This window comes from Limulus polyphemus, unplaced genomic scaffold (genome assembly GCF_000517525.1).
Source record: "Limulus polyphemus unplaced genomic scaffold, Limulus_polyphemus-2.1.2 Scaffold147, whole genome shotgun sequence".
Lineage (NCBI taxonomy): Eukaryota > Metazoa > Arthropoda > Merostomata > Xiphosura > Limulidae > Limulus > Limulus polyphemus.
This window is the reverse complement of record NW_013665757.1, coordinates 606,875-620,637: the sequence shown is the minus strand read 5'-3', so window position 1 is coordinate 620,637 and position 13,763 is coordinate 606,875. Positions and strand designations below refer to the sequence as shown.

Genomic DNA, 13,763 nt, shown 5'->3' with positions numbered 1-13,763 from the left:
CGTTTGGTCTTCTTTCTTCTGAAGATCCTATGTTCCTTTTGTCAAAGTGTACCCAGGCTGATTCAATTACTTTAGAACCATGCTTTGATGGAATATAATTATCCTTCTTATTTTTTTTTATACAGTTAGTTTCACTAACACATTAAACATTTACATCACCTTTGCAGTACTGAACTTCACACAACTATACTCTCTTTTGCTATTATCTGTCTATGGTTGTATGTCTACTGCTTCCTGCTCATCTCATGCTATTTATATCTTTATTACATATTCATCTGGCCACTTTCTATATTCTCGACACCAATTAGTTATTAACAAAACCTTCTACAGTCGTCTGCTTTTAACTCCTATTATAATAAAACTTAAAAATAATGAAATATTCACTCACAAATATAAATTAATCACTAATATTTAAACCAAACAGTCTTTTATATCATGACAATGGGCTATCTGTGCTCTGCCCACCATGGGTATCGAAACCCAGTTTCTAGTGTTGTAAGTCCACAGACATACCGCTGTGCCACTGGGGGGGCGCTAGTCAAAGTGACAAGTCACACAGATCTTCCTTCAATAAGCTTGGCTTTAATGGTTATTTAGGCTTAAAGTTGATTTTTTTCACCCAGATAAAAGTGCTTCAAGTTTATAGAATGTTCTATTTGATTTGCACCCTAATTTTGAACTGCCAACCACATGGAAGACAAATGACTAGCAGCACCCACCACCAAAAATTGGACTACTCTTTACCAACAAAATAATGAGATTGACTGTTACATTATAATGCACCTATGGTTTTAAAGGATAAGCATGTTCTATGCCAAGTTTTAGCACCTTGAACCCAAAGATTCTGAATTGAGTGCCCTAACCACCAGGCCATATTTTAGTATAAATTAATTATGAACAAGAAGAGCTGTCACACAGGGCAGGGTTTCTCAACCTTTTGCATCTCAAGTCCCACAAATGCAGTTGATGACCCATTAGTTTAAGCAAGTCAGATTTTCCAGTCTAGGGCAGCACACACTGCATGACTTGCAGCCCATCTGTTGAATATCACTGATGTAGGATAATCATAGTGTGCAAGTTTTTAAAAGTCACCATAAGCTGTTGCAACAATTCAATAATGTTAGTGTGTTTGATGTGCTTAAAAATTCGTTTATTTGTAGTTCTAGGGATGAAAAACACCTTGTATAGTTTCTAGTTAGGCTTAACTAAGAGATGAAAGATTGGATGCTGATACTATTTTAATTTGAAATGCACAAATTTTTCAAAGTTCTTTAAATATCCAATGTACTTTGATAACAAAAAAGGCAAAAATATGTTTGCTTACCTTCCTGGTGAAGCATGAAGCTCATGACGTCCAGTTCCATTTAACATCGCTTGAGCAGATAACCCATTCATTAATAAGATCTTAAAAGATATGGAGAATATTTAAAATGAAACTGTAACCTATATATTTTAACTCATTATTTGATCATTATCCAAATATTTTGTAAAACAGAGACAATATTGAAGTAATATTTTAGTTATGATCTAAAAGTAACTCTGTGAAGTTGTAATCACATAAATTACATGAAAAATTAATTTTCAAAAGAAATGTTCTTTGTTCATCAGTAACATAGATATCTTTATACAGATTACCTAAATCTGTAAACATAACCATGTAGCAATTATATTCTTCTCTAACTGTTAGCACAACAGCAATCAACAGTCAGTCTATTTATTCTGTTTAAAAATTCAGAATTATTATTATTATTTTTTACAAGCCCTATTTTTCAAGGATATAATCATGTGTCAAAATTTTGATGTTTAGAGTGTCAAGTCAAATGATGTACTGATGTTAATTTTTGATTGGACCCACATTTTCACTGCTACTAAAAAGGACTAAGACTGAACAGTTAATATATTTTGAAAAGAAATAAAATTTTTCAGCTTATATTCAGTGAATACATAATGCTAACCAATATAATGATATCTAATAATTTATATTTAACATTGAAAATATTAGCTTAATGGTTTATCAGTTGTTCTGAATGATGAGTAAAATTAATTAAATGAAGTAAATAATTTGATGTTAATAAAAACTAACTTAATTCTGATATGTTATGAAATATAATATTGATACAAATTACAGTTTACAACCAAACAGTTGCTTATCCAGCAACTGATATATAAATAGTGCCTCGACCACTACTGTGTCTGTCATAATCCAGCCAGACTGATGAACCCTGGTCTTGTCAGCACTGGATATAACAGATATAGTATGGCTAAAACGTTATTACATTCTTCTTTACTTTCATCGTAAGTTCTTGTAAATATAATTAATGTTACTTACAGTTCCATATTCAAATGTTGGTGGATTTGCAGGAGCACAATTCTGGATCATAGTAGGTGGATAAAACGGAGGAAAAACCTGGAAAAAAAATTAATCTAACATACCAAATACTTCTGTTATAACACGTTATATTTACAATCACTGAAACTTAGCTAGTACCTTTACCCAATTAGAGTACAAATATTATCACAAGAGATGTACCAATCAGCAATTTGACCAATTACTGGTTAACTGGCCATACCACTGCTAATTACTGATTCATCAGTGTCAATTGCTAATTAATTTAACTCTCTCCATACAGACGCAGTCATTCTAACCAATCTTGTAACCATAAGGTGACTATGAAAGTATCTACGCTACAAATTTTAATGTGGTAAACGTATCTTCACGAAAGTTGTAAATATTACAAGTCTTTTGTAAAGAAAAATATTTTTTAATTAAGTATTCTTACTACAGATCTGTTCATGAATATATGCAGTCAGTGTTGACTAGTCCAAGTGTAAAGTGATTTGTATGTTAAGAGTAAAAATGCTGTTGTTCATCTTACAGTTTTCAAATTTCATTTACGTAACCTCTAAAACCCCCTAAATAAATATCAAACGTTTATTTCCAGTAAAACTTTATATTTTATCTGGTATTTTCTCTACCTTAACTATAGGATTCAGTCAATTTGACAAATCTTACAATTACCACAAAAAAATAAATAAATCTAAATCACCTATTTTCTCTTTTCTTCAATGATTACAGATTGTACGAGGAAATTGCAATTATCCTAAATAGCTTAAGGCTCCTGATAATCTACATCTGTATCTACTTAATTTTATAGTTTTATTGCCCTTTAACCACTTTCCACACGGGTCACAGGTCAAAGGCCATGTAATTGCATTTGTTGACTCGCAATCAAAATTTTATTGAACTACTATTTTATGAATGTATGTCAATAAGTTTGGTATCAGGCTGTAGATTAATTCAAATTTTAGTATTATAAATTATTTGATTTCTTAATTTAAAAGTAAATATTAAAAAAACACACCTAAACATAAATTTTTGTGTGTCACGTGGTATGTTGAATGCAGCACTGGTTCAAATTAGGTGTTTGTGATGTCAAAATACAAAGTCTATAGTTTCATACAAATTTAGAAGTCAAATTATCGATACTAACAAGCCAGAATATAAAATAAGTACCTCCTATCTTTTCTATTTGCTGAAATATAGCTCATGTACCGAATCAAACAAAGTGGCCCTGCTGACCTCTTTCCATTTTTGGAAATGCTCCCTTATATACATACTTACTTCTGTCTATGACATGTGAATAACAGTCGAAAGCTCACAATGTCCCCCTAGTAGCTTTCTCAATACAAATCTTCACACTAGTCTTTAGTCTGCTTGAAATTTCATATTTTTAGACCCAAATAATGCTTAATTACTAAGCTTGATAAATTAGTGGAATTCTATGGTATCAATATAGTAATTTATGATTTTTTTATTATTTCAAATGTATATATAAAACATTAAAAAAAAATTTTCTTTAACATCCTCTAGGCACAACATTTTATAAGGCTTAGCAACCTACGACAAGCAGCACACAAGTACAAGGGTCGTAACTAGAAGAGATAATTGTTTGCTTTACTTTATCTCTTTACTTTAGTTTTATTTACTATTCTATGTTTTAAGAAAAATAAGTTTAAGAACTTATTTGTAAATATTAATAATGTACATATAGATATAATGTATAATAATTGAAATATGACTGTATTTTACAAAAATACTAGTCCACTAAAACACAGCCAAGAAAAGTCACTTTGTAAAGACTAAAGGTGTTTTATGTTATTGGATATGGTAACATAAGTGCACTTGCTCCACCTTATTGTAACTTCTGTATTGTTAGCCAGGCACAGCTGAAAGGTCAATACAATAGAAATAATAAATATAAATAAATGTATAATGTTGTGAGATTTAAGCTATTTAGTCTAATCAATTGCGTTTTCGTGTTATAATTTGTGTTCATTCTAGAATGAAAGAGGCATAATTTATATTTATTTCCTAATTTTTTATGGTTGTTGTGAGATTGGTCAAATCTGCTGAACCTGTACAGAGATTAATTACTGAGAATAATAGATAAAATATAAATTTTTCTTAAGAAATGTTTGATAACTATCTGGACATTATAAAGATTCTGCATGTGAAATTTCAAAATTTTCTGATACATAAATTTTGTTTCTTTTCTTTTCACATGTTGCCTATCTATCATGCAAAGTAATTTTCATTTTAAGATTAAAAATACTTGGGCTCAGTCCCCCGGACTGACCTCGTAACCATTTTGTGCTTGTTACAGTTTTCATGCTATAATTTTTAAATTAGTAAGCTAATTTTAACGAAATTTGGCAGATTATCAGTAAATATTACAATGCTTTCATATTGTAAAGCAATGTTTTTATTGTGTCTGCTGAAAGAGTTAATAAAGTTAAATGTTGGTAATTAACCTATATTGTTTACACAGATTTTCACACAGCTTATTTCTGTAATGGTGTTAGTGATCAATATCTAACCATATCTAACTAATAATCCCATGATATAAGCTGTAAAACACTCAGCAAATATATAGCTGAAGTTACTGTACTGAATGAAATAATGCATGAAATACTCCTGAGCATACCACATGGAGTTTTTTCTCATTATTATTATTTTTAATTGTCTTACCTAATCTAACCTGATAATTTTCTAATTTTTACACTTTAAGTTACTTTTATAATAATAAATAAAAAACATACATAAAAAACAAGAAATCTGGTAATTACATTTGGCCTCTTGTTGTTCTGCTGTTACTCTGCCAATAAAATTTAAGCTTTTTTTTTTGTAGTGATGGTATTAGTACATTAATTTTTTTTTATCTCTTTGAAGAATGCACATAAGAACACAGAATAATAAAATGCACAAAGCAGAAAATTTCCTACAACTATTATAATATAACTGGCTTTCTAACTAAGGCATAAGTACCTTATAATAATTCCCTTAGCTACTCAATCTGAACTTGGCAGGAACAGCTTTCAATCTGTCTACAAAATTAACAAACTTTATACTGAGAACAATGTAGCATTATACATCAGTTGGTAGATTAAAAATGTCTTTCTAATGGTTATAAATGATGTAATGGAAAATGTCAGAGAGAATTACTGACAAGAGGGTGGGAGTGGGCAAATGGGTCTGACATTCTAGTTTATGTCTCCATAAAAAAGAAGATTGATAGCTATAAAAATTACTTTGCCTTAGTAATATCTATACTATAATGAGTAATTTACTTTCAATTCAGAACATCAAACAAAGGTGATGAAAAAATTGAGGATGGCCAAGATGGTGCAAACAAATATCAAAATTCTCATACAAAGGGATATATTTAAATATTTCATTTTAAAATTAAAATTTATTAACTAAATTTTCGTGTCAAGTTTATTTGTATACAATGATACAAAAGTGGTTTAGTTGAGTGTAACTCTGTAAAAGATTGTGCCATGTTCACTTTGACCAACTCGTACTGAGAAGGTTAACAGTGTTGACCTTAGGTTACTTAGTGCTCTGAGCAAATATAATATCCATGCCTCCACCTCCCTAAGGAAAATTTTATAATTATGTATCCTTTTTGTGCATTTTGTTTGTTTTCAGACAATCTGGTATGGACTAGAACTCATGTGATGAGTTATTGGGGAAATAAAGTTATAGATGGTGCAATGTTTATGGTTTTATATTCTCCTTTTCTTACTGAACTATACTTGAATTACTGCCTTAACAGTCAACAACCACATTTCTAATCCCACCAATACATTTGCTGGAGAATTTTAGCCAACATAATAACAAAATTCTTTATGGTGTATTACTCTAATTGTATTGCCTCACTAGACCAAGGAATCATTTAAAACATCTTATTATTTATTTACATCATCTAATTGCCATGCATTGTAGTATAAATTTAAGTTTGATTACTTTTGTCAATAAAAATTTTATGAAGCTCAATTTTATTCTATCCAGCTCCATAGTAGTTGGTGTTAGTCATCATCTATGAATAGTTTCAGCCAATCAAATTGTTGATTAATCAGCATATTTATAATTACCATACCCTTTCAACCCTCAACTTCAATCAATAGTGCACAAAATTTCTTAGCACAGCATACTTCCATTTTAATAAATATTTAGATATAAGTAGAGTATGAGGAAATATAAGAAAAAAAAGTCAGTGTATACAAATAACTATTAAGTAGATACAACTATCATTTTCTTCTCTCTCTCTCTCTCTATATATATATATATATAAATTGAGAGACAGAAATACAAACATAGATACATCTTACTCAAAAAACAAAAAGTGCCCGTGAGAACATTTTAGCTACAAATACTCTCATAAAATGTAAAAGCTTACACATGGTTAAATCCTTGCTATATAGAAAATGTTATGGCCAAAAATATTAACAGCGAAGGTACTCAACTCATGACACAATTCATCCTAATCTTAGAATGTAAGAACAGTATATTTAATTAGTATATTCACTACTAGATTGACTTTTAGTTTTGATCTAAGTAGGTAGCTTGCTCTGATTGTAATTTAATATTAATTCCGAAGCTGTTTTTTATTCATTAAGGAACCAAGATTGTGACTGGTAGCAGTAGTTAATATGTTTATCTATTGTGTTTGTAACTTTATTTACATGTAAAATAATTCATGTTTATAAACCTTTAATCTACATTTATTTCTTAATATTATAATCCTGTACAAAGAAAGGTACATGTCATTTCTATACCGATTTGTTTACTTTTTTCACTCCTACATGATTTCTTCTACTCCATTAACTTTAAAAATTACCAATTTGACTTTTTAAATACATTTTTCTACAATTGCTTGTGGATCAATCACTCTGTTGGTTGTAGAGTCCCTAATAGCATAAGAGTCATAAAAAAAGAAGTGAACAAATATGCACTCTATACTGCAATTAATCCCACAAAGTTCTGTTTTTCAAAACAATGAAAGTGTGATTTTTTTGTCAGTTATTTGAGTGTTATAACGTGCAAAAAACAAGGTGGACCCAGCCAATAACAAATAGTAATAAAACAAGTTGATAATTTGAGGGTTAATTTATGTTAACAGTTGATAATCTTAAGTTACTATTTCATTGCTGTAAGATACATCAGCAGTTATTTTGATGTACTTATGCACATTTTACTGTTGTCAGTATCTTTACCAAGGTATGAGCCATCAGAAATAAAATAATCAAGGCAAATGTCTAAAAACCTGATATTAAAATCAGATGTTCACATCTGGAAGCATCTTCCATTATTTTATCATATGTGAATTTGCATTATCAGACATAAAAAGGAAGTTTATTCTGTGATTGCTGTATTAAAATCAATTACTTAATTAGTTACTACTAATTCTAAAGAGTGGAATTCTCTTTTAGAATAATTATGGAAAACTAGCTACGATTGCATTAAAGGTCCGATATATATGCTAGGATACGTGACTTTAAACCAGAGCATCAATGTTAAAACAATTAATTTCAAACTCTAATGTCTTATACAAATTATAGAGAGATAAGTATAAAGTAGCAATAGTAAAGGAACCTAGTTTCTAACATTAGTATCACATCCAACGTAGAGATAATTATAAACAAATCTTACCTTGTTATTAGTAAATTTGTATAAAAAATAAAAATTTGAACATTCCACACAATGCATGCCAGACATCATTCTGAAACTTCATATTTGCTAACTTAGCAAGTTGCTATTTTGTAAATTACAAGCTAAAAAACACTGTGGAGAAAATTTATATAAAATCAAGGAAAGAGTGTGCAAGTCATTTTGTTTATCCAACATAATATTTTTCAGCCTTTACACTTCACTTCAAATGATTTAGAGTAAGAACCAATAAGATGTACACAAGGTAAAGTTTCCTCAGTTAAGAAAGTTGAATAATTTGATGCAAGCGAAAAACTTTGATAAGCAATGTTTACATATAAAACAAACTTGAAGGGCAAACTAACCTGTTGATTGCCATAAGGCACTGAAGGTTCATTAGTGTATGGCAAACCCTGCTGTGACTGTTCCATCCACTGCTGCTGGAGAGGAGGAGAAGGCTCTTGCTGCCCACTGACAGGAGACACCATAGGCCCTCGATACCTTGAGCCATTCTTGTAGTGTGGGATGAAAGGTGCCTGTGTGGCTGGTTTGACTTTAATACGTGCCTGTAAATATAAATAAAACATTAGCACACTCTTGAAATATGACAAATTTTATTCTCAAAAAACCAATACAGATTTATAACATTTCAACTCAACAGTCAAGTTGCTTAGAGAATGCTTGAAAATCAATGAAATTTCTTTGAATCTCACCTTGTATAAAGTCCAATTCATAAACATTTTACAGAATTAAACAGAACAATGTAGATTTTTTAAAATTTCACATTCAGTTAAAATAAAATAATGTAGAAAACCTATCTTTATTCTATCCTTTATTATTTTAAAAAGTTGCATAAGACAAAGATTAGTTTTATGAATAAGATAGAATAATGTGTGTTACATTAGTTTTAATGCTTTAGAAGATATTTTATTGCACTACTAGTTTTAACAAAATGTGTTAACATGTGCTTATTGTAACTACTTCTCTCTATTTTATTCCTGTACAATGAGGCCTATGTTATGTTTCTTAGAATAATATAGATAAAAAACAAATAACAGTGGGTTGCAAAGATATAAAACATTGAATGCATGTCTCTTTATTTGACAAATATCATTTTGTTCAATAAACAATAATTTACATAAAGTAAGAATGAAATATATACTGATGAATCCTGAATAACAGAATCTGTATAACTTATAAGCTAACTATGTAAGAAACATTGATTATAAGCTAGTGGTTATGGGTGTACTGCATAGCAGCATGGTATACTGTTGTGTTATGTAATTTCAAAACGTACCATGGTCATTGTGATGTTTAGTTGAAATGTTTATTTGGTCAGATTTGGAGACTTTTAGGAGTTATTAATTTTTATTAATAAAATGTCTAAGGTGGCATAATACTCTACTATGGTATTAAAAGGGTTAATACTGCTTTTTAATAACTAGAATGTCATAGGCTTTTGACTAATGTAAGACAAAATTAAAATGCAATAAGCAAGAATATGATACCCTCTAACTCTAGCACATTCATAAAGGAACCTTTCTTCTTCAGGGACAAACTGGGAATGACCATATAAATCAAAGTGTGAGATAAAGTGAAGCCATTCAGGTCACCATGGAAATTCAGAAGTGTTCTGAGTAGTTTCTCATGTACTGTTGTGTGTATCATTTCTGGTGATATGTATATAACAATACATTGAAAGCTATTCAAACATCTCTAGACTTCCACAATGGCCTGGATGACATCACTCAAACTAAACTTTACCTCACACTTGGATTTATATGGTTATTCTCAGTTTGCCCCTGAAGAAGATTTGATTTGGTTTGTTTTGAATTTTCACACAAAGTTGCACAAGGGCTATATGCACTAGCCATCCTTAATTTAGCAGTTAGAGTATTGTGTTAAACTGATTTCTTGAACCTGCTTGTTTTTCTAGCATCCTGCAGACAATAAGAAAGAATATGTCAAAAAATCTATTCTGGTATATCAAAACAAATCATGGTTCTACATATGAACAATATCATGACTTATAAGGCAAACTGGAAAACAGTCTTTCTGGTGAATTAAGGCTAAGGTCATGTGGACTTTATAAAAACTGAGGTTGAGATATGTCCTGGATGTGAATATTAAAATTGCAAATCACGTGTACAAGTTGAAAATTAAATTACAACCTCCAAAATATAGCAATTGCTCTAGTATTTTTTCATGAAACTAAAAATTTACATAAAGCTAATTTCAGCTTCGATTAAACTTGCCAAATTCCAATATCTCCTGGAACTATACTGTTACAAGAGAATTTAAAAAGTCCAATTATTGTGTTGGAACTCTAAACCATCACTATGGATCTAAAAACTATCATGATATGGACCAAAAAACTTTTCAAACTGTTGTGTTGGAACCATAAACCACACCATGGATCTGGAACTTCTCATGATATGGACCAAAAAGTCTTCAGACTCTAAACCATACAAAATGGTGGAATATACTATGTGTATATAACCTATCATGATATAGTCCTTCTAGTTTTCAAGTGTTGTGCTGGAACTTCCAAATAACATCAGATGATGGAGTATATTGCAGTTGCAAGGTATCATTATTTGAGCCAAGAATAAACTATTGTTAAATGGTATATTTTAATTAAAGCTTCACTTTTTCTTGTAATTTATGTGATAAGCATCTATCAAAATATATTAATGCCATAATGTTGTGTAACCCACCATTATTGGCTTTCCCTGAAATGTACGAACTTCCTCCCGAAGATAGCGATACGCTTTCTGTACATCCCCATCTGATTCAAATGTCACATACCAACTGTCATTGTGAGCAAACTCACACTTTGCAGATTTTGGACAATCATCTCCACTGAACAAAGCCTCAATATCCTGAAATTTAATTGTAAATATTGAAGTATGTTAAATTTCAAAAATAAAAAACAAGGTATGGATAAGAATCTAAATTAAAAAATATTCTTGAAGGAGCACTTGTACCAATATAGGTTCAACCTGACAGTAAATGCTTGGTTTCTTCTACAGTAACACTTAAATTGTGGTCCACAAGAAACATTAATAAAGACTTTATTAATAGATTTTTATTTCCTAAGACAACAAGGCTTAACGAGTAATACATTCCCATCATTAAATTGTTCTCATTAAATACAACCACTGAAATCTTCATAAAACTTTCTTAGTTGAAAATAAATGAACTATCTTTGTTCTAATTAACTTCTACCCAAGTGCTTTATAAAAGTTTTTCCTTGATAAGATCAGGATTACTAGAGACAAGAGGATTATATTTTTAGTGAATAAATAATGTGAATTTGACAGAAAAAAATATGACTACAGATTAATATATAACCTTATATATTGTCTTTATCATAAGATTTTTCAACACATCAAATTGGTTTGAAAATGGAACAAGGAATATCTATAACAGTGTTATACATAAATGTTTTTTCCCATCCTCTCTATACATATCTACTGATACAAGGATTGATATATGTGTTCAAAGTTTCCAAGATAACACAAAAACTGCTGAATCTCAATTTAAAGTAACTTTCAACTTTTTTACACAATATTTGATGCTCACAATTTACCTAAAATTATTTTTTCAGAACTGATTACGAGAAACTAAAATTTGCTACTTCGTATTAAATAAAAATTTGTGACAAACATTTGGCTGAGATTATAAAAAGAATATAAGGTACAAAAAAGTAATAAGTGCAGCTGTTCCTTATATAAAATAATTTTGAATCAAATATAAGAAATATGATAAGTAACGAAACAGAAAGAAATATGGCTTAATTATATTAGTATTAGATTCATTCATACCTTTACTGCTGTTGTTTCTGGGATTTCACGAAGAATTAAGACACAGCAATTATGATTTGGTCGAACCTTTACTCCAGCTTCATCAACTTCCACATTTGGTGATTCTATCACAAATAAAACAGTCACATTCTTGATACTGTATTTCAATATAACTGCTGATGTATAAAAACTACCACAAACTGTGTCTAATAAAGTATAAATGTTACATAACAGTAAACTAAATGATAGACTTACTAAGTAGACGTTGTGAGAAAAGAAAGAATGTTTACTGGAAAGATCACACTAACTTATATCTTCTTTTATCAGACTAAACTAAATCCAAGTTTATACAAACTACAGAAGTCAAAACGTTTTGTGTTAAAACAATCAGATCATTGAAAGTATGATATTTAGGATGTATATTGATGGTTTTATATACTATGATATTCACCCAAAACAAGTCTGATATGCCTAGGTATTTAGAAGGCAATCAGAAAATAAACTGATTTAAACCTCAAGTTTTTAACAAGGACATAGCTAAAAGCTATATTCTATAGACTCAAGTTGGTTTAAAAAATGAGTTAACTCTCTTAACACAGGCTCAGTCAATTTGACCAACCATGTGACCCCCTTTTTACAGGTTTAAAGTCTTTACAGATTTAATACTTATAACTTTCAATATAATGTATATATCTTTACAACATTTGGCAGTCTTTCAGTTAATATTAGGTGTTTTACATACAACAAATCATATTTTTTAGTGAAGTATTTTTAATAGGGATGCACGGATACTCGGCCCCGGCTAGGTATTGGACTACCCAGTAATACTCGGCTCTGGCTGAGTGTCAAAATTAGGCATCTAAGCACTAGTCTTTGTGGCAACTAATGCGGTACTGAAAGTTACAGTCAATAATTGGTTTAGTTAAAAAAAAACGTGTTACAAGCAACAAAGACTGACTGCCCGCTGAAAGTCTGGGATTCAGGGAACAATAGGGGTTAATAACAGGCACAGCTTGAGATGTAGATTTCTGGGGAAGGAGGGGGTTTTGAGAACAATAGGGGTTAGGGTTTGAGAAGTTGGAGCTAGGCATTGAAAGATAAAAGTAAAACTTAAATGTTCTGTTGGTGATTATTCAGTTAAATGTAATAAATGTCAATTTTGTTTTTGTTTCTAATTTTTGTATATACGTCTTTCTTTTTTTTGGTGGTGGTGGGGGGTTGAGGGGAGAACTTCGTTCTGGTTGACACCTAGACCCAGGCCGAAGCTTAGTGACTGTGTACCCGGACCAGGTATTCGGCCAAATATTACTACACATGCATCCCTAATTTTTAATAAAATAAAATAAAGATTTGTACATGAATATACTGAGTATTTGTTTTCAACAGTTCGTGGGCAAAGTAATTTTCATGTTAAAATTAAATGTACTTTTCCTCATCTCAAAAAATCTCAAATTTTCTTTGTATTTTCTCTAAAACCTCCTAAATGCATTTCAAACGATTTTTTTTCAGTAAAACTTTATAGTTTGTCTGTTATTTTCTCTACCCTATCTCAAAAAAGTATCAGTTAATTAGACTGATCTCGTAATTACATAAAAAAAAACTTGAAATAAATATAAGTTATCCCCTTATTTTTTTCTAGAATGACTTCAAATTGTAACATGAAACTAGATTCATTTATCCAAAGTAGCTCTAAGTTCGTAACAGTATACATCTATTTATAATCAATCACCCTTTGAACCATGTCTAACTACTATCCATGCCATTATAAGTTATAAATCACTTGGGGAACGTGCAACTTATGTTACGCTAACGAATTACATTACCCATGAGCTGCTCGCGTACATGCCTCGTGAAACATTTTTATTATGATATTATTATTATCTATTTTACCTAATCTAATCTTAACAAACCTAAAAGGATCCCTATTTTCATATTTTAATTACTGTTATAATTAGACAAAGAATAAA

General features: G+C 30.3%; 1 protein-coding gene across 4 annotated transcripts in view; it reads right to left on the bottom strand.

Moving 5' to 3' along the window:
• LOC106475522 (la-related protein 4B-like) overlaps positions 1–13,763 on the bottom strand; it is a 101,361-nt gene that overhangs the window by 26,793 nt on the left and 60,805 nt on the right. For all 4 annotated transcript variants that reach the window (XM_013936204.2, XM_022380707.1, XM_022380704.1 and 1 more), the window contains 5 exons: positions 11,818–11,921; positions 10,708–10,872; positions 8,356–8,556; positions 2,330–2,407; positions 1,325–1,404 (listed from right to left, as the gene is read on the bottom strand). In XM_013936204.2, the coding sequence (XP_013791658.1) occupies positions 1,325–1,404; positions 2,330–2,407; positions 8,356–8,556; positions 10,708–10,872; positions 11,818–11,921 (628 nt within the window). The remainder of the gene's footprint in view (positions 1–1,324; positions 1,405–2,329; positions 2,408–8,355; positions 8,557–10,707; positions 10,873–11,817; positions 11,922–13,763) is intronic.